Source organism: Nannobrachium achirus (genome assembly GCF_963921795.1).
Source record: "Nannobrachium achirus genome assembly, chromosome: 21".
NCBI classification, from domain to species: domain Eukaryota; kingdom Metazoa; phylum Chordata; class Actinopteri; order Myctophiformes; family Myctophidae; genus Nannobrachium; species Nannobrachium achirus.
In genome coordinates this window covers 56,299,847-56,326,819 of record NC_137828.1, presented here as the reverse complement: position 1 = coordinate 56,326,819, position 26,973 = coordinate 56,299,847, and the positions used below count along the sequence as shown (strand labels likewise).

The 26,973-nt window shown below is 44.0% G+C and overlaps 1 protein-coding gene across 1 annotated transcript in view; it reads right to left on the bottom strand.

Moving 5' to 3' along the window:
* Positions 1–26,973, bottom strand: part of LOC308306798 (partitioning defective 3 homolog) — an 806,734-nt gene that overhangs the window by 32,667 nt on the left and 747,094 nt on the right. The window contains exon 23 of the mRNA XM_080751840.1: positions 5,680–5,803. Coding sequence (XP_080607966.1) covers positions 5,680–5,803 — 124 coding nt within the window. The remainder of the gene's footprint in view (positions 1–5,679; positions 5,804–26,973) is intronic.

The window sequence follows — 26,973 nt, the reverse complement described above, 5'->3', positions numbered from 1 at the left end:
TTAATCCATATTGGCGAGAAACTGGGATAGGCTATATATAGCCTATTCCATGACTTCCCTACATTGCACTACATTAAGCAGCCCAGCGCTCTTCACCCATCGGAAACCTAGTCCCAACACTTCATCATACTGTCTGTGTGGCTGACTGTGCTTGAACACAAATCTATTGTGTGCAAGTGGCAAACACGTCATTGTGTCCTGACTCCTGTTGACATATAATAGCCGCTTTTATGAATGAGCACAATACAAAATGAGAACAGCCAGCAGCGGGAGCGTTGGTGTCTTCTTTCATTTGGGGCAGACTTGTTGGAACTGGCGGGGATGCTACTGGCATATAGCAAAAACTAAAATCAGAAAACTGTTAGGATTTAGATTTTAGAAGACATTGAGTAGAATCGGCCTCAGGTCTTGATTGGTTAACTAAGGCCTCATGCTAATGTGGTAAGACAGAGGAGGCATTATGTTAACTTCCCATGCTCCCCCCCATATCACAGATCTCCACAGAGATGGTTACGCGAGTTAAGAGAGAGCTCGCACCATCATCAACCACCATCTGACAGGGTCCTAAAAAGGCATTTAGTAGATACACAGCTTAACTTGTTGACATTGCTATAGGCACCGTCTCTGGGCGTGTTTGCAAAGCAAATTAATCAAATCTTTAACATCTCACAAGCCTGTTGACAGTTCTGACAGGCAAAGTATTATGCCATGGTCCGTATTGGCTATAACGTAAGTATAGGTTTCAATTTGATGTTGTCGACAGTTTTGAAATGTGTTTGCTTGATGAAATGCGAGTGCAACCCATGTTTTTCCTGCCTTCCCATTTCTATTATGACAGACCTCGGCCATTTGAATGTTATTATTATAATGTTTTTACATTCTATTAACTGCTCAAAGGGAGTCTCCTCGTTTCACGGGCATCAATAGCCCTATCTGTCACATTTTGTGTTTTCCTTTCTCCCCCCCAAGACCTTTTCTTTTTTTCTCCATTCACACTCATTTTCTTATCCAGAAGATTGCCCCGCACTGATACCATTTCAAAGGCACTCTTCATCAGTTAGAGCCCGCGATCAAGCCGGCTTTCTGGATACCGTAATATGGCTAGACTTCACTCGGAATCCCTCCGTAATCACTGTCAACACATAACATGGAGCGCTCCTCCTGCGACTCGCATTAACAAGCTCCACCGGTGTAGAATCCCCTGTTCATGTGACTTAAGAGAACATGAAAGGGAGAGACTAATAAAATAGACTCGCGGGCACTCCAGGGACGGCCCTATATATATCTTATTACCCGTGGAAGTAGCGCGGGGAACCTTCAACAATGTCAACAATCACAAGCAATTAGGAGCTCAGAGGCTCAGAGACGGCCTCAGACTGCTCCGCTCGCACCCAACACACACTTAACACTCCTTTCTTCTCAGGGAGAGTGGGGGGAGAGAGGACTAGACATTATTAAAGAACGGTAGTGGTGTTCAACAGTTTTTTTCCCCCTTCAGCATACTGTATAGCTAACGCTAAAACGCTAAGGATAGCTTTTTTTTCCTGTAAAGGAAATGTGCTTTGGAAGGAAAAAAATGCTTGTCTCGATTCTTTCTTGTTATAGCTCAGTGGTTTTCAACCGTTTGTTTTCAGAACATGACCTTGCCTGTAAATAATCATATTTGAACTGGGGACCGCCCAAAATAATCATATTTGAACTGGGGACCGCTTACCGTGATGAGCACTTGGAATGTAGGAGTTGAGGGAGGCATTCATTTAGTTTGACTTGGTTCTACAGATGAATAATGTGAAAATAGCAGATCTACAAGCTCAGTAGCTCACAACACCTCTTATATTAATTTGAAAATTTGGCCAATGCCAGTTTTTATAGTATATAGCTTGTTGATTACTTTTGATGCAGTAATGGTCTTGTATTAAAGGGGTCTTAAAAGTCCTTAACCCATTAAGACCAGGAACGCATCATGTGTCACTTAACCACTTTAACCATTATTTTTTTATACTTTGGCTATTCAAAAACAGCAGATCTACAAGCTCATAGCGTGGCACCGAGTGCCGCGCTATGAGCTTGTAGATCTGCTATTTTAGAAAAACTAAAATCTTTGCTTCTTGGGGGGGGGGGGGGGGGGGGTGGTCCCTGGAACAAAAAGGTTTGAGATGGGGGTCCGCGGTCAAATACATATAATTCTAGGGGTCCTGTCCTTGACATTAAAAACTTTGAGCACCACAGATAAAGAAACATATCGTCGTTGTCGGGTGGAAACCTTGTATGTCCAAAACCATTCGTTTTTTATATCATTTTAAAAAAATGAACTAAACTAGTGAAAACAGCCGATCTACAAGCACACAACTCCTCGCGGTGCGAGGCGTTGTGTGCTTGTAGATCTGCTGTTTTCACTACTTTTGTGCGACGGCCTTGTCTGATGAAGCAGGGCTTTACTTTGCGAAAAAAACGTACACATTTGAAACTTGGAGATACGAGGTTTCTGCCCGACAGTGACGATATGTTTTTCCAGAAAACCATTAGGATTTAGAAGATGTCCCGGCCCCCACAGGTTGAGAGGCACAGTTCTAGCTGACCCTCAGTGAGCCCTGTACAGGCATAAGGCCGTGTCTGAGTCAAGCTCATTTAGCCTGTACAAAAACAACACACAAAAGGTGCCTGTCACATCAGAGGCACATTCCAAATCAATCTAATTGGGAACAGCACAAGGACACTGATAAATACTCCACTTTGGGGTGTTATTGAGGCGCCGTGGGAGGGCAGGGGGGGGGAGAGAAAAGAAGCTTACACAATATTTCAACTTCAAGGCGTGACATTTTGACCCATAATTTTAAGGAAACGGTTCCAGTCATCAAGTCTCCCAATCATCTTTTTCGTGAATTCCCTCCTCTTTCTCACACGGGAAAGGTTATTGCAGTGGCGTCAGTTCAGAAAAGCTAAGGTATGGCAACATGACTGGTGTATTGCACGTGCGCGAAGGCGAGCGTGCAAGACACCATGTTTCCAGGCATGATACATTTATTTTAAGAAGTACATTCTATTTTTCCCCCTGTTTCTACTTTTTCTTGGGCTGGATATGGCAGCCTGGAATGGTGGTTCAAGTGCAGCTAAACTTGGCATGTTAATAAATGTGCCACAATTAACAATAATGCATTGCACCTGCATGTGCAGCTGACCTGTGTATCCTGGGAATATACCATTCTGTCAAGATTGGGAGAATACAATTATAATACCTTGTTAAAAGTGACCATTTTGTTAAATTTAGCATTTGTAGTTATTTTACTGTAATTTAACAACATAATAACCTCACAGATAGACAAAGAGACATTCGTGGATTTATATTTAAAAGTAACTTTTATTTTCCCCCCTGGACCCAGGGTATGGCAGCTGCATACCCCTGCCATACCCAATTGACGCCCCTGTGTTATTGGACAAAAAAAAGAAAGAAAAACTGAAAGAGGCCATGTCTTTCACAAGCCATTGCATTGAAACAATTACAATTGTTTGACCTACCACCTGCATGGCCATGTTCCCGGCCAGCCCCATTCGTACGGGACTGGCTCTGTTAGTGTTTGCTCTTACTGGAAAAATAAAGGCCAGAATGACCTCATGACCTTAACGAAACCACACAGCTGGTGAGTCATGTGAATAACTTCAACACTCGAGACCAGGGGCCATCAATATGTCCGTGCACAGACGAATGGCCTTGTCCGTGACAAATTCTAGATTTTGCTTTTACACACCATTATAATGTACTTATTTATTATCCAGGTTTTCTTCTGAGTATGTATGACACTAATTTATTGACACTAATGGCACATTGGAGTCCACTAGGGCAGCGGTACTTTAATGTTTTATTTTGAAGGACCCCAATAACTCTGAGAGTTTAAATTTTTTATGTCCGTGGCAAAAAATATAATTTTGACAACATTGTCCACCACAAGCCAGCATGGCAATGAACCCTGCTCGAGACACATAAAAAGAAATCCTCCTTTAACACGTACTTTGTGTGTGATGATTCTTTAAGCTTGTAGATCTGCTCTCTTTGCTTCTGGGGGTCCCTGCCACATAATATTTTGAGATCATGGGGGTCATACTGTATAATGTTGGGGGGTCCTTGACATGAAAAGGTTTTGAGAACCACCGATGTTATAGAAACACAAAGTGTCCCGTCCAGTTCAGGCTTCAGACGCGCCTCCTCAGGAGACTTGGCTCAGATCTGAACCCATTTGATTTGGATTAGGAACCATGTTGTGGCCGCATGCCCTTGCTGACGTCCACCCCAGGCAGGGTTCAAACCCACGACCATCCGCACAAAAGGTGCGTGCTCTGAATGCCCGCGCGGCACCGAGTGCCGCGCTGCAAGCTTGTAGATCTGCAATTTGTATTTGGCCACGGACCCCCATCTCAAAATATTTAGTTCCAGGGACCCCCCAGAAGCAAATTTGAGTTACAAATGTTCGCTTAATAAATATATTCAAAGATTTGTACACATTTTCACGACTTTTCAAAAAAAAAATCAATAGCTAAAGTTACTCGGGCCCCTCCACCTTGTGCCCTAGTAACTCAGTCCCACTCCCCCCCCCCCCCCCCCCTTGTGACGCCCCTGGCCCCAAGGTTGAAGTTATTACATTTCTCTCCCCCGATTTTCCTCTTTGTCCACGGCTTGTAGATCAAGTCATATCATTGACTTTGTCACCCTTCTATTCCATCTCTGCCTCCCAGCCAAAGCAGCTTGCACACACACTCCCAAAACAAAAAGGGCAGGAGTAAAATTAAGTGTTTCATTCCACGTCAAAAAGCATAAATCCAAAAAGTTTGAAAGAATCCTATGGAATGTTAGCAAGAAGTTAAGAAATAGGCACTTTCAGGTCTGCGCGGATGTGACTTTAGGCACTTTGATGATAATAGAGCTCAGTGTCAAGAGAGGAGTCAGAGGATGGAGGCGTGCGCCGCATCCAAGGAGGTGAAAGCATCCAAACAGAGCGCGGATAGGCAGTGAAGGAACTGTCAGATTGGCTTGGAGAGGATTAGGAAAGCAGCTGAGGTGAGTGGCGCGTGTACGAGGGAATCCATTTAGCGCCTGGCAGATTTAGGGGGGAGATGTGGTGGTGGTGGTTGGGGGGACAGTATGGGGTAAGGGGAGAAGAGAGAGAGTGTTGGATGAATAGTATTGAACTCAAGTCTCCATGGTGTGAGTAATCAATAGAAATAGTGAACTACTCCTTTAAAATCTTTTGAAAATAGCAGATTTAGAAGCTCACTTGTGAGCTTGTAGATCATCACGGACAAAGCCAGATGTTGGAGCTTAGCTCCTTCCAGGAGCACCACTCAAAAATGTGTACTTAAGTACAGTACTTGAGTAAATATACTTAAGTTACTTTCACACCACTGCAGTGTGGGGTAACTAGCCCTTTAGTTGTTCTGTAGAGGCTAGTTCTGGGGGCATAAGCCCGTCAGGATGGTCCCATGTGGCGCTCAGTGTGCCGCTCTAACGGAACACTGCGTTTATCGGACATCATTCACCCAGGGCTGGTCGAAGCCAGTAGGTGTGTCTGCGTTTATGGGACACTCACCCAGGGCTGGTCGAAGCCAGTAGGTGTGTCTGCGTTTATGGGACACTCACCCAGGGCTGGTCGAAGCCAGTAGGTGTGTCTGCGTTTATGGGACACTCACCCAGGGCTGGTCGAAGCTGTAGGTGTGTCTGCGGTCTTCTGGGTCGTCGTCGTCCGGCCTCGACTGCTGGAACTCGTGTCTCAGACGCTGTATCCGGTCATGATTGCTGTGAGCCATCCGGCTGCTATGGAAACGAGAGAGAGAGAGAGAGAGAGAGAGGGGGGGAGAGAGAGAGAGAGAGAGAGAGAGAGAGAGAGAGAGAGAGAAAGAGATATATGATGAGAGGGAGGTTCATAGAATAACTTGCCATAGTAAGATATTGACTTCACTTACAGTACGGTTTTATTGCGTTTCATTTTTTACGGCGTGGCGCCAACGGAGGCAGGCCGGCCGTCTAGAACAGGCTTGCTCTGTGTCTGTTTGAGTATGTCCCCACAAACTGATAACTTGCTAATTAATTTAGCCGACTGTCTGAAAGCCTTTTCGGTTGTACGGGGAAGCCATGCCGTCATTACAGTAGACTCGGCATCGACAGACAGACACAAGAACGTATTTGTCTCCCTTTAAAATGGCGCTATTGATATGCGTATACTGTAACTCTAGAGCTCTGTCAGGTGTGATGCCTTCACGCCACTCCTGCAGAAACATCCCTACAGGAGAACGTCTCCCTGGAGCACCATTGTGAGTGATGCATGTCCCTTTTAGAACGGAGGAAGAATGGGGGCCCTTTTTTATGGTACTCAAGTCATTAAACGCTGCACTGTGGAAACCCCTCATTTACATCGCCTTCATTAAAGGCCCTTTGAGGAGCCTGTCAATAGGAATAGAAAAGAAATCAATACCCTTCCCCTCAACTTAATCAGCCTCCCCTTTTATCACCAGTAACAGAGGCAAGCAACAAGACAAAATGCATAATTATGACGAGACGAGCGGCTTGATAATAGGCCTGTGCTTATGCATGCCACGGGGAAGGAACACAGCATAGGTTATTGGCAGCGTGATGGAGAGAAGGGATGGGAGGGGAGGTTAGACGAGAGGTAGAGGAGTGAAGGAGTAGGCTAGTCAATCTGAGGTTTGACCCAAAATAAATTGCAATAGTAATGTTTCAAGGTTTTTTATGATCCTTAGAGTCATCCAAAACACATGTTAAAAATCTTCCAAAATATTCTTAGTGGATCAAGGTGAATTCAGGGGGTTCACGTTCGGGTCCCTTCACTTACTATACAGGAAAAAAAGACCTCCAAAAAAATCTTATTTAAGTAGCATGTGAGGGGTCTTACTAGGGGTTCTTCATGATCCTGAATCCATTGCAAGCATTTGTTTTGCATGAAAAACATTCCCCGGGCTAAAAAGGGACACAGCAAAACTGAGCTGACCCCAGAAAAGTGATGACTCATCACTAAACCATAGTATTGGGGGTCAGTTTTTAGCCCGAGGAATGTTTTTGGTGCAAAACAAATGCTCTAGACGTCGTGGCCCCCTTGCAAACCACCAGGGTTAAAGCCCGCCAAGAGCCATGGTATAACTCAGATATTTCCGAATCAGCTAAACTCAGAGACAAAAAGTACGATGAAAAACGTAAGTGCTGCAAAAAGCTTAGGAAGAAATTCAGCCATGATCTCAAAATCCAAGTCAAACATCTTACTGCTCAATGCAAGAAACTTAGAAACCAGACGACCGCCCTAATTAGATCCGCCCAAAAAAACTACATCGACGAAAAAATCGACGAATACAAAAACAAACCACGAGACCTATGGAAGTTGCTTAACAACCAATTAGGCTTAAAACCAAAAACCATATGCCACAGCATAAACATCAAAACGGACGCCGCTCTCATTTCTGACAAATGTGAAGTGGCTACCCATCTTAACAAAACCTTTACCACCATGGCCCGTTCACTGGTTGAAAAACTGGTCGCCCCATCTGGGCGGTATGGTGTAAAATTTGTTAAGAAATTCTACAATAAACTGGGCGTCAGTAAAGACAGTTTTAAACTTGCCACAGTGACAACTGATGAAGTGTTTAAAAAACTGAGCGCCCTACCTCAACACAAGGCCACTGGCCTTGATAAAATTCCAGCTAGATTTCTCAGAGATTCAGCCGCCACCATTGCTCCAATCATTACCCACATAATTAACCTTTCCATCGAACAGGGTCATGTCCCACAGGACTTCAAACTAGCAAAAGTAACCCCCCTGCATAAAAAAGGTAGCAAACTAGACCCTGGAAACTACCGTCCCATTTCCATTCTTAGCTCCATATCCAAAGTCATGGAGAAAATTGTCTACGAACAGATAGCAAGATATCTCGATGAGAATAATCTGATTTACGAGTTCCAATCTGGATTCAGAAAATCTCATTCCACTGACACATGCCTTCTCTATTTGACTGACCAAATCAAACGCGAAGCGGATGACGGCAAATATAGCGGCATGGTCATGATGGACCTCCAGAAGGCATTTGACACCGTAAATCATTCTATTCTGATTGAGAAACTAAAAGCCATCTGTCTTGACAGCGCAGCAGTGAGTTGGATGCAGTCTTACCTGGTGGGGAGGGAACAGGTGGTGGAGATTAACGGTACCCTGTCCCCCCCCCTCCCAGTAAGCTGTGGTGTTCCTCAAGGTAGCATACTGGGACCTCTGTTGTTCCTAATATACGTGAACGACATGGCATCTGTTTGTGACTGCAACCTGTTCCTGTTCGCGGATGACTCGGCTCTCCTAGTCTCGGGCAAGGACCACTTGCAGGTTGAAAGGACACTTAACTCTGAACTAAGTAAGATCTGCACATGGCTTAATGACAACAAATTATCAATTCACCTGGGTAAAACTGAGTCCATCCTCTTTGGATCAAATCATAACCTCAAAAAAGTCGATAACTTCACAATCAAAGTGGGTGACAAGGTCATAACACGAAAAAACGAAATCTCTTACTTAGGATGTATCCTTGAAGCTAATCTTTCCAGTGAAAAGATGACTTCTAAAGTAATAAATAAAATCAATCAACGAACTCGTTTCCTACAGAGGATCGCCCCAATGGTCAATTTCAACACACTGAAGACCATAGCTGGTGCAATAATCCATCCCCTCTTTGACTACGGAGTCCACGTATGGTATCGTGACGCCCCACAAGCCCTGAAAACAAAACTCCAAACAGCCCAAAATAAACTAATTAGGGTTCTGCTTAACCTTCCCTATCAGACTCACCTCACCGCTACACACCAGTTAAGAGTGGGGTGGCTCAGAGTAGATGATAGAGTACAGCAACTTGCAATGGGCCTGGTGTACAAGATACACTACACCACTATGATACCCAAGTACCTGTCAAAATACTTTATAAACATTAAGGATGTCCATAATTATAACACCAGAGGCAGCGCCACAGATCACTTCCAACCCAGAGTAAAAACCAACAAAGGGTCAAACTCGTTTTTCTGCTATACCACCAAAATGTGGAAAGCCTTACCGAAGGCCATAAAGGAGTGTGGATCACTAGCATCCTTTAAAATTGCCCTGAAAAACCACTTACAGGCAGCAGCCGTTCGCAACTGGTAAAAAAAAATGAACCTAGCCCAACCCTACCCTCCCCTGCCCCTTCTTTGTATATACTGTTTGTTTAGACTTACTGTTTTCTTTTTTGTTTTTCTTTACATATCTACTGCATAGTACTGTGTTCTATTTGTCTGTCATTCAATGTTATATGAGATACTTCAATGGTTTCCAGTGGAAATAAGCTTAGTCTTTTCATGGATCTCCTTTTAGTAGACCTTGTACCAGTGAACTGTACCGTCATGAAACTGTACCTTTTCCTATGCAAACTTCTAATAAAGTCTTCAATCAATCAATCAATTGGAATGGAAGTAGAATCATGAAAAAAACTCTAGTTAGACCCCTCACATGCTACTTAAAGAGGATTTTTTGGGGGGTCTTTTTTTCCTGTATAGTAAGTGAAGGAACCCAAACGTGAACCCACTGAATTCACCTTGATCCACTAAGAATAAAATGGAAAACTTTTAACATGTTTTTTGTATGACTAAGGATCATAAAAAACCTTGAACCATTACTATTGCAATTTCTTTTGGGTCAGGCCCTTTTTTTGCTTAGATTGACTGGCCTAGAGTGGGAGAGAAAGCGAACAGCATTAAGACAACCAAGCGATACTGTAGATCAGGGGTTTTCAAAGTGGGTGACTGACAGGCCACCCTGGGGCACCAGGGGTGTCGCGAGATAATCTGATAATATTTGGAATTTATTTGGACACTTGAAAAAATATTTAGTAACATTTTTAAAATTGAAGTACAAAGTTATTTTCAGTCAGTTCTAACCAAAATGTCTATTATCTCAATGTTTTCCTCGCAACATAATCACTAAAATGTCATCACTGTCGGGCAGAAACCTCGTATCTCCAAGTTTCAAATATGTACGTCTTTTGGTAAAGCAAAGCCCTGCTTCATCATACAAGACTGTCGCACAAAACGAGTGAAAACAGCAGATCTACAAGCACACAACGCCTCGCATCGCGAGGTGTTGTGTGCGTTGTGTGCGTTGTGTGCTTTTCACTAGTTTAGTACATTTTATAGATAGATGATACAAAACGAACGGTGTTGGACATACAAGCTTTCTACCTGACAACAACAATATGCTATAAATATAAGGTGCTGGGAGTGAAAATTATAATGTAGGGGTGCCTCGGATAAAAAAAATATTTATGGGGTGCCCTGAGACGAAAAAGTTTGGGAACCGCTGCTGTAGATGCACAGTCTTGGCATGAAGAAAGCAAGGCAAAAAGACGAAAAGTGGACGATTAATTGGCATGGCTTACTGTCACTCTGTGGTGGAGCGACGGGCCCTGAGTGGCTGTCAACGCAACGATGGAAGCGATCGCTTATGCATATAAGCCCAGGGGCTTTGTGGCTGCAATTATGCCGATAAGTGCAGATTAAGGCATGCTCGTCCTTCTAATGACAATGGCTCCTTGGATGGACACACTACCAATCAACCTTCATGGCACACTAAACATAACTTCGAAGAAGGGTGCGTGGAGCTCAGCATAAGTATAGGTTATTTATACGTTCGAATAGACCTTGATGAGCAACCATTGCATGCATACCGCATATAGGACCAAACTGCTCCCACGCGGTCTGTTTGAAATCAATCGTGTTAGTTACACCTCACTTGGTTCCTATAGTTTCCTGTACACAGGCAAAGCATACATTAGACCAATTGTGCAGACTCAGGCAATTAAGTGGCTCGTTGGCGTGTGAGGTGACGTAGCCTATGCTCTTAGACCGACTGTGATGGTGCAAACCTGCCATTACAAAATCAATGGGCCATTTCTGTTTGCATGAGGTAACCTAAACAACATACGCTGTGTTAAATAAACGGATTAGTGCAATCGAAGTCTAGCCAACACAGTCTAGCCAACAGGACGTATGATACACACCTGTATTTATATAGCGCCTCAAAATGACTCATACTAGGCTATGAATAGACCACTGGATAGCCACTCAATTCTTCAAAACGTACCAAAATATACATGAATAAAAGTTTGATTGATATTAGACCCACGCCATTTGGCCACAACATAAAGGATCCTCTAGTCTAGTGTTCATCCATAACAACGTTGTCGCGTCACCTTTAAATTATCTTAAAATACATGCCACCTACATGACAATGACAGCTCCAGGGAAACCAGTGATTTGCATAAATGCAGCTAATTTTTGCATTAGGCGACATCACATTTGAGTGATGGAGAAAATAATGAATCTGCATATTATCAGAGGCAGAGAGTAGGCCTAGACCTTGGCTTTGTAGAGGAATTAAGAAAAATAATCAAAGGCACTTTCCCTGTTTTATGCAATGACATTCTGTTGCAATAAAGTACTTCATTCTTAGCCTGGATTGGGAAACTGATCAAGCATGAGAATGAAGTAACGTGTGCTTGCACAAAGTCAATCACACATAACGGTACATGCATGTGCGACAGAAAATAGTTGGTGCTGCAATAATTACAGTCTACAATCGCTTTTGCCAGACGCTCTCACAGGTATGAAATCCAAGTAAGCAGAGTGAGCATGAAGTCTAGTCAACAAACCACAACAATAGTCAGTAGAGTGCAAAGGACACAGTGTGGTGCCTCAAATAAAAAGTGTTGGAAAAAGTACTCACATGTTGTAATAGTCCGGAATTCAACATTGACTTGAATAAAAGTACAAAAGTATTGGCATCAAAAGGTACTTATAGTATCGAAAGTAGAACGTACTCATTATGCAATGTCCCGTTTCACAACTTTTCAAATGTACTTTAATTTTTTTTGAAAATAGCAGATCTACAAGCTCAAAATGTGTCGCGGCACGTTGTGAGCTTGTAGATCGGCTATTTTCAAATGGCCGAAATGTATTATGTAGGGCTGAAGTGGGTAATGTATGTTTTGTAATAATAATACAAATCTACAAAGTAACTAGTAACTAAAGTTGTCAAATAACTGTATTGGAGTATAGACCGTGAATCACGGTCCGTGATGACATCATCACGGTGTACTTTGCAATACAAACCCCAAAATCAATCCTCCAGTTTTAGGCAACACAAAAGGGGGGGGGGGGACTTTTTTCTTATTTCCACATAAGGCTAGGGCTCCACCAAAATGACGGCGTCGTACGGCGTCAAAAAATGAACCGGGGCGAATTTGAGCGTCCGACGTTGACGTCGGCAGTGGAGCACCCTTCATTGATTAAAACGGGAGCGTTCCCTGCGTTGACGTTGACGCGACGCTCGACGCGCCCGGTGGAGCCGGGGGGTAACAACTCAAGTAAAACGTATATTAATGACATATTTCAATATTGCAAATGGGTGGTTCTCCCCTTTAAGCAAATGTACTTGGTTACTTTACACCACTGCAAATAAACTAGGATACCAGTTAAATATCCAAACTAGCATCTGTCTAAACAACATCTACGTAACATTCTTTAACACGGGTGGTCACGAAAACACTCCTCACATGAGCATGAGGTAATCAGCATAGCATAGTAAACCAGCATCTCCAAAAAGGTGGAAGAAGGCCTAGACGGAGAGAGGATTTGCAGGGGCGTCACAAGGGGGGAAAAGTGGGACTGAGTTACTAGGGCCCAAGGTGGAGGGGCCTGGAATTACTTTAACTATTGAAAAACAGCAGATAAACAAGCTTGCACCGAGTGCCGCGCTGTGAGCTTGTAGATCTGCTATTTTTGAAAAGTTGTGAAAATGTGTGCAAATCTTTGAATATATGTATTTTTTAAGCAAACATTTGCAACTCAAAATTTGCTTCTGGGGGGTCCCTGGAACTAAATATTTTGAGATGGGGGTCTGTGGCCAAAATACATATCATTTTGGGCTTCCTTCACATGAAAATGTTTGAGCACCACTGACATATAGAAATTAGGTTTTTCAAAAAACCTTAGAAGGATTTGAAACATTCAAAGACTTGCCCAAAAATAGCAGATCCACAAGCTGGTAGATCTGCTATTTTTCAATAGTTAAAGTACAAAATGTGAGTGAATCCTTGTACCCAGGGCCCGGAATTTGGTGTGACACCCCTGAGGGTTGGGGGGAGAACATTGGGAGGTGGTCTGCAGTTCTGAGTTTATTCCACAGTCTAGTTAAGAGAAGCGGTCCACAGCATAGTGTTGCAACATGCAGTACAAGTGTTTATACTTAGCCTGCAGTGATTGTTATGTATAAATCTATCCTATGGCCATTATCCTACATTACGTATGTCGGCACATATGTCATTTATCGTATGTCATTCATCAATGCAGTGGATTGAGCACATACAGTGGTTTGTAATCGTGACTGTGCATTGAAACTGAAACAAATTGGAACATTGGAACGTTTGTCCTGAAATATTGCCTCTCTGCCGTAGTTATTCAAAAACATCACGAAAAATGTGAATCCAAACGACATCCTTTAACAAGCTAATTGTTGTTCCCAGGCCCGTAAAAAACCTTCCCCAGGAATGTGCCTGCGTCTGCTGGGAACTCCTAATGGATTAGGACAGCTCTCTCAAGCTCTCTTAAATTATGGTGGAGATAAGAACTCTTTTCCTGAGGAATATTTCATAACAGACATCATTTTGGGGCACTTGGGACCAATTTCCTCCCTACAGCTAGATAAAGACTTGATAAAATATGGTTTATCCCAGACAACTTTTATGCCTCAATACACTCAATACACACTTTCCTTTGAGATGAAACTGTGCAGTGGTTTGCACATGATCCCCCCCCCCCCCCCCCCCCTCTTTTTCTTTGGGGGGGTGGGGGGGGGTAGATGATCAGCTCAATGTGCAACATTGTTTTCTCACTCAACAGTAAACAAACCAACAATACAGACACATGAACGCACAGTCACACATTGAATGCCATGACAAATACATAAATTCATTTTCCCCATTTGCCACAGGCCTTCATATATATTTCATAAAAACAAATGTATATACAGTGAAATAGAGCTCATTCGCTGAAGCTCAGGACGTTGGTCCGCTTGGCCTAACAAACCTCTGAGAGGGTCTAACGAGACTCGTCGGATGCTTAGCCTTATCCAGCCGCTTAGTAAGCCTTTCGATTGTGGTTCGTGTTCTGCTCTGGCTCTACCGCGACACTGATTTATATAGCACGATTTCGACACGTGGCGTGATGCGACGCCGACACGTTCTCCTAGCAACATCTCCTTATACGGTCATTGCCATTGTACGGTTATGGCGTCGGCCTGGCAACGCAAGCTGTCTGTGACGCCAGTCTCAGGGATTATCTCCATATATAGGATTCTTAACTCGTTGACCCGAAACGTTCTTAACATATGTATGTGTAGGCTATGTGTACATACAAACAATTTTTAAACATGCCAGTTTCCGTTTAATCACTTTCAATCTGGCGTCCCTAAATTGCGCATACCATCATTGTCATAAATGTACAAACACTATAAAAAATAGCAAATCTCCAACGTCACGTTTAGTTTTTTTTTTTTCCCGCAGTGCGGGGACCCTATTTGGCTATTTGGGGGGGTAGCCTATTATGTTTGGGAAGCCTTAAGACACATTGGTCCACTTGCCATCCTCCTCAGTGCTGGTATAGGGAGAGAGAAGAAGCAAGGCAGATGGGTTTTTACTTCAACGGACCAAAGATGGATGTGGGATACCCAGCAGAATGCAATTAGCTTAATCCCTCAGGCTGCTCCTTGAGAAGAGCATGCCGGTGTTCTCCAAACATACAGCCTCATAAATTTTTCTCTTTGACCCTTGCGCGGGTGGTGGTGGTGGTGTGGGGGGGGGGGGGGTCACTGCCTCCATTAGCATCTATATCATGGGCCATTGGGCCAGGGAGAGTCAGAGGAGGCCTGTGCTGTGGTCTGGGGCGTCACAACGGGGGGGGGGGGGGGGGGGACTGAGTTACTGGGGCCCAAGGTGGAGGGGCCTTAATTATTTTATACTTTAGCTATTGAGAAATAGCAGCTTGTAGATCTGCTATTTTTGAAAAATCGCAAATCTTATCTTTAAGTGAACTTTTGTAACTAAAATTTTGATTCTGGGGGGTACAAAATATTTTGAGATGAGGGTCCATGGCCAAATACATATCATTTTGGGGGTCCTTCGCATCAAAAAGTTTGAGCACCACTGACATAGAAACAAAAAAACCTTAAAAGGATTTGAAATATTCAAAGATTTTTTCATTTTCACGATTTTTCAAAAATAGTAGATCTACAAGCTCGCAGCGCGGCACTCGGTAGATCTGTTATTTTTTTGAAGAACATTCATGGGGGGGCCCCGCAGTGAATCCTTGTACCCAGGGCCCAGAATTTGGTGCGACACCCCTGTGCTGTGGTGGGAGCCAGCTGGGGACCCACAGACAGGGCCACCACCCTGGGCCATAAACAAGCCCACGTCAGTCCGTGTGCTCGGCAGGGCCGCCCGGCGGACCTATTGCCCCTTTCTCACCCTCTCAGCTATCAATCTGAGGAACGAGGGGGTCGGTTCACGGTGAAACATAAAGCCAAGGATTCACTTCAGTGAGCCAATGTGTGGCGGGAGGTTGGGTTGGGGGTTGGGGGTTGGGTTGGGACGATATGAACATTTCATATCACGATTATTGTGACAAAAGAAATCGCGATTTACGATATTATCGCGACAATCCAAATCCATTATCCTGGGATGGAACATTTGCCAAAAAATCGCCGATCTACAAGCTTACAACGCATCTTGTGATGCGTTGAGAGCTTGTAGATCGGCTATTTTTTGGCAAAGACATTTGATAGAGAGTGAAAAAAGACTGTATCAAGTACGTATGTTATAAGTACCTTTTACCAATAGAAGGTTTAAGTGGTACCAGATATGCAGCTCGGCAAATAAAAGGTAAATCGATCCCAGTGCATGACGGAGGACGATTTCAGGATAAATTAAATCTCCACGATACGATTATACTGAGTGTTTTTTATCACGATAAACGATAATATTGTGTATCGTCCCATCCCCAGTTGGGGGATGGGGGTTGGGCGTTCAGCAGATACAAGATCCCCAGCGAACTAAAAGAAATGGCAACCGCGCGGTGTTTCAATGTATTTTTTTTCAAAGCGCTACAAATGGACATTTTGCGTCGAGTGGTGGAGTGGGGGGGATGGGGCCCGGCGGTGGGACAGACGGACGGACGCAGAGAATAAGGATGAGGTTGGGAAAGAAATCGAACGAGGGGGCGAATTGGTCACGGTATAGTTCAAAGGAGGCCTATCTAGATTATCTGCGGGGCCTTTCTCCCCATCACCACACACACACACACACACACACACACACACACACCACCCACCACGGTTCAACGTTGACATGCTTCTTGGAGGGTTCTCTGCGGGATTCTGCACTACAGTTATTCTAATGTGCAAAAGGAACATGGAGCGAGGAGTCGGAGAAAGTTTGAAAACCCCTGGTGTAAAGCATATTTACTTAAAGGGGAAGACCACCCATTTTCAATATTGAACTATGTCATTAATATAACTTAAAGGAGTTGTGTGGAAATACAAAAGAAGTTCCCCCTCTTCTGTGTTGCCGTGAACTGGAGGATTGATTTTGGGGTTTGTATTGTAAAGTACAACTTGATGACATCACACATTGTACTTTACAATACAAACCCCACAATCAATCTTCCAGTTCTAGGCAACACAGAAGAGGGGAAACTTTTTTTGTATTTTTTGTAACCCCTTTAAGTTATATTAATGACATAGTTCAATATTGAACATGGGTGGTCTTCCCCTTTAAGTACTGTACTTAAGTACAATTTTGAGGTATTTGTTCTTTAGTTGAGTATTACCAATTTCCAATACTTTTATTTCTCCACTACATCTCGGATCAAAATATTGTACTTTTACTCCAGTACATTTATTTTAACTTAAATTATAATGTAAAACATACATTAACTACTTTAGCCCTATTTACACTAAGCTATAAAATAGCCGATCTACAAGCTCACAACGCGGCGCGGCGCGTTGTGAGCTTAAGTACATTTAGATACCAACACGTTCATACTTTTACTCAAGTACATTTTCAATTCCGGACTTTTAATTGTAAGGCTGCCCTCAGACCAAAATATAGTCGGCAGTGGATAAACTCTTCTGGTGCGCTGCTGGCAAAAAACGCAGAGAGCATATTCCGTCCCAAAGCCAGTGACGCCCCTGTCACTCACTTCCCGCACCGCCCTCCCTCTCTGTAGCCTGTTACACTAGCGTAGCGATCCTCATCATATTTTACGTGTCAACTCTATAATGGACAGGCGAAGGGTACTCGCCCTTGCTTTATTGGAAGGGGAGATGCAACAAGCTAAAAAGAGAAGAGTTTGGGTGCACAAGACTCTTGATCAAAACAAAACATCTCCCAGTCCCTTCCTGATTCTCAGAATGTTACGCCTTCGACTCACCCGATTGGACAGGGGGGGAAACCAGAATCTGCGTGGAGAATTTCTTTGCTCCAGCATAAACGCAAGGTCTGCGCAGATATCCTCCACTGACATGAAACCGCCGCCTTCTCATTGGCGGAACGCGGATTCCACTCTCGTAGGCATTTTGGTCTGAGCCCAGCCTAAGGGTGCACACACACCAAAATACCTCTGAGAGTGGAATCCGCGTTCCGCCAATGCATTTCAAGGGGAAGCTGTCAGTGGAGGATATCTGCGTGCCGCGCAGACCTTGCGTTTATGCTGGAGCTCCGGTTTTTCCCCTCTGTCCAATCGGGTGAGTCAAAGGCGGAATGGGGAGGGTTCTGGAAGTGACAGAACCCTCCCCATTCCGACAGAATGCGCTCTCTGCGTTTTTAGTCAGCCGTGCACCAAAAGAGTTTATCCGTATTACCATATTTTGGTGTGTGTGCACCCTAATAGACTAGAGTATTTCTATATTGCAGTGAGGACTTTTACTTGAGTAAAAAATGAGAGTACTTTTCCCACCACTGGAGACAAGGAACTGAAGGGGAGCAGAACGGCGCTATCAGCATCACACATAGAAGATGGATTCAGCTGTCTCATCCCCCCAGAGCCCCTCGGAGGCTTAAGCACCTCACAATGCAATTAGTCAGCATGATAGTTGCCAACGCCAACGCATCAGGTGTCACTGTCCTTACACTACCCACCAGTGGTGGAAGAAGTACTCACGGTTTTCACCCGAGTAAAAGTATCAATACCACAATGTAGAAAAAGGGCACGGTCACACCGCACGTTTATTCTACCTATATGAGAGCGGATTCTGCCCAATGCCATTTCAATGGGCATGGAGAGGTTGTACTTAGTTGATTTACATCACTGCCCCCAAATACCTCAGAGTCCATAAATGGGGCTAAAAAAACAATTGTTAAGAGTAAGAATAATGGCCAGAAAAGCCTGCAATGTGTGTGTGTGTGTGTGTGTGTGTGTGTGTGTGTGTGTGTGTGTGTGTGTGTGTGTGTGTGTGTGTGTGTGTGTGTGTGTGTGTGTGTGTAGTAACATGACCGCAGTCCCACCTGTGTCCTTCAAGCGTTCCTTTTTTTTTGTTATTTTGGAGGAGGGGGGGGGGGGGGGGGGGGGCAATGTGACGTGCTGACAGGGGTCATAAGCTCTCCAGTCCATGGTGGGACGTCTTTCTGCGTTATACTCATCCTTTGATCCAGGAAGGATTTGGCAGATGTCCCGCACACACACACCACTAAGCTTATAGGCTGGGATGCAAAACTTTGCCATTCCTACAGAACCCCCCCCTCTCTCTCTCTTCCCTGATGTTGCAGCTTGGATGAAAGCCCTGCTGCTATAGGTCCCTGCATGCCCATAAACAACGCCACCGGCCAGTAAAAGACTAATACAATCAGAGAGAGCATAGCTGGGGTCATATGACCATGTTCTAATGTCGGGGGGTGGGTGGGGGGGGGGGGGGGGGACTCTCAGTCAATCAGACTGATTGTATGTGTGTGTGTGTGTGTGTGTGTGTGTGTGTGTGTGTGTGTGTGTGTGTGTGTGTGTGTGTGTGTGTGTGTGTGTGTGTGTGTGTGTGAGAGAGAGAGAGTGCGAGAGAGCGAGAGATAGAGGAATGTATTTCGATTGTCTTAAGTACCAGATCTTATGCCTTTACTTAAAGGCCTGTCTTTTCGTCAGAGAGTTCCGACTTTCTGACGTGGAGCGTTCCGAACTCTAATTCGGGGTAATGCTTTTCAGAAGATGCGACTGACGTCGTTTTGTAGTTGAACCGGGCCTTTCCGACGGAAAGTCCGGTGGTCGGAGACAGTATGGACAGGCCTTTAAGTTAAGGCATAAGAGCTGGTACTTAAGACAACCAAAACAGAGCCCAGAGAGTATTATGGGTGCAAATCAATGGATGATAATCCATTGTTTTTCCCAGCGTGGCTCTGCAGGAGGCTAGAGCTAGCCGTCTATAAGAGGGTGATGTGTGTCTGTGTGTGTGTGTGTCCAGAGATACCTAATCTCACAAACCGCTGGACTGATCAGTGCCACATTTGCTGTGCACACTCACTACCAGTAGGCAAAACAAGTACTTTTATTATATATACTAGTCCTGTGCCCGGGGGTGTGCGATGAGGGTTTGAATGTCTCAGAAGTAATATTGGAGAATAGTCACCATCGAAGTCCAGTTGTGCAATACCCCTTTTATCTGTCTGTCTGGCTGCCACTCTTTTATGCCCATATAAGGTGTTCCGTGTCCAGGTGATGTCATCTCCACTGTAGTGGTGTAAGTCAGTGATGTCAGTAAGTGATGTCAGTTGGGCTTTGTTGATGTCAGTTGGGCATTGTTACCATGGTGGCAACACTGTTTAGTATCAGTGACGGTCAGGCGGCGGACAGACGGACAGACAGACAGACATTCTGTAAATTAATAGTTAGATTTACATGTGTTTTATATACGTACTTATCAAACCGTTCTCACATTTGGAGTCATACCGTACTGTCTGCCACAGATACATCCCAGATCGCACGTCATAGACCACTGATGACCATGTGTCTGGCCAAATGAAGTCAGAGATCCACACGATTTTCCTCCCTTTTTTTGTGCCTCTCTACGTGTTATAAGAACATCCTGGGATATAAAAGACAGACCTCGATATAAAAGACAAAAAAAAAGAATAATAATCAGTATCTCCGTTGAACAGATGGAGGCCAGGCTTCTAATGTTAGTTAGGCCGTCCGTCTCTCTCATCCAGTCAAAGACTCAGCTTCATATTTATTCCATCGCCCGTGGACTTTCATTTATTTCAAAGGCTTTTTTTGGGGGGGGGGGGGGGGGGGGGGTTGGGGGAGATGGACAGGCTTTGGGAGGCAGTTCTAACAGAGAAGATGGGGTGAGATTAGATCTGTATTACCGCCGGTCATTTCTGACAGGGGGTTGGAGGGAAGATAAAGCTTTTTCTTTTTTCTCTCGTCTGCCCGAGTCTCGCAGCAATCGGCTCAAAGCATCTACAGAAAGAAACCCCAAAATCATTCACTCCTCTCTGCAATTCTCTCGATCCTTCTTTTATGCAAAGCTTTTTTATACTTTCTCCTACTTTGGTCTCTTTTGTCTCTCTCTCTCTGTGAGATTTTTGTCCCGGGTCTCCATTTCCCCTCAACCCTCCCTCCCTGCGTGACCACGGAGACGGATTGGCCATGAATCCTCTCCTCTGTCCCCCTCCGCCCTCATCAAAAAACACTACTGAATCACTACTCATCACTACTACTAAATGTCTACACAAACACTACCATTTCACTACTTGATTACTATTGCAATGTGTAGTGATTTAAGTAGTGATTCCCAGTAGTAATGAGTAGAGTATTGGCTGGTTTCACCCACTGAAACACTACTGATAATCACTACTTAATGACTATTCAAATCACTGCACGACTGCTACTTAATTACTTCAGTATCACTATTGGCTTTTGGGAAAGTACTACCCAATCACTACTCAATTATTTCACATTTATTATTGAATTACTACACAATGCTTACACATTCACTTCTGTATCACTTCACAATCCCAATAGAATTAATACATCCTTGTATGTGTAGTGTTTATGTAGTGTTTATGTACTGTTTTATCACAACTGAATTACTTTTAATTTCTACACAAACCCTTTTGAAACTCTACACGATTATCATTCGGTCACTCCTGTTTGTGTAGTGTTTATGTAGTGTTTTATCACTACTGAATTACTTTTAATTTCTACACAAACCCACAGTGTCCCCCAGCGGGAATCGAACCCAGGACCTTCTAACTGTGAGGCGACAGCACTATTGACTGCGCCACCGTGCCCCCTTAAAGCAGTAGTGTTTTAACAGCTTTTTCACTATACTCCGCTTGATTACTACTGGAAACACTACTGTTTCACTACAAAACTCTACTGGTGTGTCATGATGAGTAGTGAATATGTAGTGTTGTGACTACATATTCACTACACATAAACAAGTAGTAAAATCTCTACATAATCACTATTTAAATGCCTTCACTACTCCGATTACTACTGGAAACACTACTGTTTCACTACAAAACTCTACTGGTGTGTCATGAGTAGTGAATATGTAGTGTTGTGACTACATATTCACTACACATAAACAAGTAGTAAAATCTCTACATAATCACTATTTAAATGCCTTCACTACTCTGCTTGATTACTACTGGAAACACTACTGTTTCACTACAAAACTCTACTGGTGTGTCATGAGTAGTGAATATGTAGTGTTGTGACTACATATTCATTACACATAAACAAGTAGTAAAATCTCTACATAATCACTATTTAAATGCCTTTGTAGTGAAGCAGTAGTGTTTTAACAGCTTTTTCACTACTACGATTGATTACTACTGGAAACACTACTGTTTCACTACAAAACTCTACTGGTGTGTCATGAGTAGTGAAAACATTACAGATTTACTACACAATTGCTACACATGACTACACAGTCACTACTACACGAATAGGTTTTGTGTAGTGATTCAGTAGTGTTTTTTGATGAGGGCGTACACTTCCCCACTGGCCTGTTAAGTGACCAGGGGCGTCACAAGAGGGACAGAGTTACTAGGGCCCAAGGTGGAGGGGCCCTAGTAACCTTAGCTATTGAAAAATAGCAGATCTACAAGCTCACAGCGCGGCACCGAGTGCCGCGCTGCGAGCTCGTAGATCTGCTATTTTTTTAAAGTCGTGAAAAATGTGTGCAAATCTTTGAATATATGTATTTTTTATAAGCGAACATTTGTAACTCAAATTTTGCTTCTGGGGGGTCCCTGGAACTAAATATTTTGAGATGGGGGTCCGTGGGCCAAATACATATCATCTTCGGGGTCCTTGACATGAAAACGTTCGAGCACCACCATTGACATGGAAACATACGTTTCTTGCACACATTTTCACGATTTCTTTCAAAAATAGCAGATCTACAAGCTCGCAGCGCGGCACTCGGTGCCGCGCTGTGAGCTTGTATATCTGCTATTTTTCAATAGTTAACATTCATGGAGGGCCCCGCAGTGCATCCTTGTACCCAGGGCCCAGAATTTGGTGTGACGCCCCTGCATGTAAGTGACAGCTGCAGGCTGGACAAAAATCCCTGATAATACCCAGGATTTGTCAGGCTCTGACTTTCACCCATGTCCCCTCTGTGACCGATGCACCGACACTGGCCCATCGCCAGCCAGCCAGCCAGCCAGGGGCCCCCTGCCTCTGCTGCATAGGAGTGGCTGTTGTGGTGGTGTTGTCTGTACCATAGTTCCTCCACAGCTCCTTTCAAAGCGTCTCATATTATGGGGGTCTTCTTGGCATTCCTATGTAATAATTGTCCGCCATCTGAAAACATTTTGTGCCAGGGACCGCCGTACCAGATTTGTGTTGTAAAAAAATATTAATATTAATAAAGTCTTTTGGGAAAATAGCAGATCTGCAAACGCACAACGTGTAGAGAATTAGCCGCATTGTCAAATAGCCGACGTATAGGTTTGAAGTGCTCATGTGGCCAATAGTCACTTCTTTCTTTTGATAGATCTGGCTGCTTACTTCTCTCACAACAAAATTTGGCATCAGTGATCCTTTCGACAGGGGGCATGATGATGGGGCCTTGGGTATGCTGTTCGTCTTTTGAACCCCCCCCCCCCCCCCCCATGGCCTGTTGTGAAAGGCTGACAAACAGCTTGGCCCAGGGGGTCACACAGCTGAGGGCCCTCCAGCAGGAACACCAAGAGGAGAGGAGAGGAGAGGAGAATGAGGAAGCCATTCTACATCCAACCCCCCCTGGTCCCCAGAGCCTCGTGTGCCACAGTATCTCAAAGGCCCATTTGCACCATGTACACCATTGGCCTGCTTTTAGAGCGACCACAATGTTCACTCTACACCCTAACAAGGCTTTCTCATCCCCAACACAAGCTGCTCTATTGTCCCAGTGACATAGGGGTCGTAAAACCAGTCCTTTTCACACACACATCTCATTCCGGGCCTTAATATATTTGATTATGTACTCTTTACTTTGTTTGAGTGCATTGCCAAGAACACAGGGACGAATAACCTCGCAGATGCCCTGGATGAGAGTCCACACGCGCCTTCTGCCGCGCCGTGGCCTTTTCACTGGCATGCTTTATAGTTTCATCCTCAAAGAGAATGCACTGAAACAGGACAATTATGTCTCTAAATCAGGGGTCTTCAACGTTTTCAGGCCAAGGACCCCTTAGTTGAGAAAGAGATGAAGCAGGGACCCCCACAACCTGTTCATACTGTAGATTCCATATAGTTTCATTGTTCGACAGCACAATCGTCAGTCTATTTTGGATTAATGTCAATTTGTGTTTTCAGATATTTAACCAATTGAACCGTCAACACTTAATAAACTTGACCTTTCATTCTTTACTTAGTCTGCTCTTTTCCCCCTCTACACCAAACCTCTTTGCCGAAAATAGCCGATCTACAAGCTCACAACGCCTCACAGCGTGAGGCGTTGTGAGCGTGTAGATCTGCTATTTTTGGCTCAAGTTCTCAGAATATGGACGCTAGGGTCCAAGTGGTGAATATAAAAAAGGAGAAAAAAATGTTTCTATCACTCAACGATTTGGAGGACCCCCTGTTGTAACTCGGGGTCCCGGACCCCTTGTTGAATACCCTTGCTCTAGATGCATTTTCTTTTCACTCCCTGCCTGTGGCTCTCTGGTCATACGACAGACATGGTGTGACCTCTTTGAAAAACAGAAAATGAAAAAGGTCTTGTTCAGAAAAGCCAAGCCCTGACACAATGACACACGAGTGAAGGAAGAATGAAAGTGAGATGGGATCTGACTCGGCTTAAGATGGCCGGAGGCAACGTCTCTGGGCAGACGCCAATCGGAGAGAGCCGAGACGCTCCGGACAAAAAACAACAAATAAAAAATAATGATGTGATCCGGTCGCTGATCAAGTCTTGAGCTATAATCCTTGCGAGTGCAGGCGGCATCTGCTCTGGCTCTGAGTGAAGGACAGAGTATCTGCTGTCCATTTGATGTAGACGGAGCTCCCTCACAGTAGGCTACAGGTTCACAAAGATCCTGTTCTGACTGACAAGGTCACGGCGCACTTGACCTCAAAACCGTGTTTGCGCATTGGCTTTTCCCATGTTTTTTTTGGTTTGTTGTTTGTTTCTTTCGATGAAATTTTGGTGGAGACTGAAAACACAACAAAATCTTAAAGCTGTATTAGCCGCAGTAACAGAGTACTTCACCCAAAAAATGATACACTGTAGTTTCAGAGTCTCTGGTAGGAGACTCAACGTGTCTCCTACTGAGTCCCCTATTGACCGATGCAGGGACGTGCAGAGAATGTTAGAGATGCAGGAGCTGAAATTTCTAAAAGGGCCTTTTGGTGAAAATATTGAAAATAGCAGACCTCTAAGCTCACAACGCGTCGCGCTGCTTGGTGGTCGGCTATTTTCAGTACTTGATACCACACTGAACTAAACATACAAAGGCAACATGTCGTACGGAATGGATTTCTACAGAGAGAGGGCAATTCTTTCAACATAAGATGCAGCATTCAAGTTCAGGAGAGTTTGGACAAGGCAATTCTCTTGAACGCTGCCTTCGCATTTGCATTTCTTTCACCATACACTTTTTAGAGATGGGTAAAAGGGCAGGGGCTCAACCGATGACCTGGTCATCAAACTATCAGCTCAGGAATGCGACAAAAACAAAAAAATCTCCCTGAATTCAAGGCTTCATGCGGTTTGTAATTGATAGACATTACGATTTTTTCATACACACTCTAAATACCGTGAACTACGTCTATATGAAATTGCGATGACGTACGGTATGGCCGTGTGAAGCACAGCGACCTATTCATGGGAAGACTGCGAGACAATCGAGTTAACTTGTGAGTTTAAAACTTACATTCCAAGAAAACACATTTCCATTCACTTTGTTAGTCAAGATACTGTGAGTTATGCCAAATCAAATCCTGTGTAACTCAATTTGAGTCCAGCAGCAGCGACAGCAGCACATCTCTCTCTGGCTGTCCGTTCCTGTCCCGATTCCCCTGAATTAAACAGGCGGATGTTTGGTAGAGGCAAAGCCATTTTAACCACTTCATCACTGAGCTACTTAACCGCCATGTAGATCTGCTATTTTTTGGCAAATGTTCCGTCCCAGGATAATGGATTTTGATTATCGCGATAATATCATAAATCGCGATTGTGACATTTATTTTGTCACAATAATCGTGATATGACATTTTCATATCGTCCCATCTCTAATTTCAACATAATGCACCTATAGGCCCAGGGTACTTGGCAACACAGACCGGAACAGATCCAGTGAACTCAGTTGTGAAATTGAAATGGACGCCTGTTTTTATTTATTTTTTTCTCAGATAACTTTCTCAAACCACAAACACCAGGCAACTTTTCCTTTAAGTTGTTTTCTGGGAAAGAAAGTGGCTGAGCTCGGCGCCTGTTGACTGGCAGCTTTGCGGGACTCCATAAGGAAAGAGATGAACTTTGATGTTAAGGCCGGTAATCCTGACCCATTGATTCACCGAGGCACTAACTCACTCTGAGAGAGAGACAGAGAGAGAGAGAGAGAGGCATGGAGGGTGGCTCTGACTGACTAATGTGTTTACACACACACACACACACACGCACACGCGCACGCACACACACGCGTGCGCACATCCACGTGCAGGCGCATGAGTCACAGTGAGCTCAAAGTAAAAAATCGAACCTCTGTTCGAAGTGGAGCTGTGTGTGTGTGTGTTGTGTGTGTGTGTGTGTGTGTGTGTGTGTGTGCGTGTGTGTGTGTAGCACCTCTCTGGTCACCCAGGATCATGTGTACCGATTTTTGTGACATTTGAAGAAAATATGTAGGAAAATGTGCAAAAAGTGTGTTTTGGAGAAAATTCAAGATGGCGGAAAATCTATCCTGGCGCAAATGGGCGTGGCCTATATGGGGAGATGCGTCTTGACCCAAGGAATCCAGGGAAAAAAGAATTTTAATTTTCCGATCTACGGTTCAAGAGTTACGGGCAGAGTTAAACGCAAAGTGGGCCGTTATAGCGCCACCATGAGGCCGAGTGATGTATTTTTTTTTATTCATTCTTAAAATCATTATGAATCTCCTCTCCGAGGTTTGAAACTGTAGCTCCTATGGTTTACGAGAGAAAAATACTTGAATGTGAGTTTTTGCAATTCCCATTATAAGTCAATGGGGAAAATTAATTCACTAATAAATTAATATCAATTAAACTATAGAACCTTTCTCTTAGCAAGTTACTAGCAGACGATTCCCGAGTAAGCCGGTCGATTTGACATATGGCGCGAGTGTGTGGTGCAAAATCTGTGGGAGGAGTAGCGTGCCAAACTTTGAGGCTACATACAGACAGACAGACAGACAGAC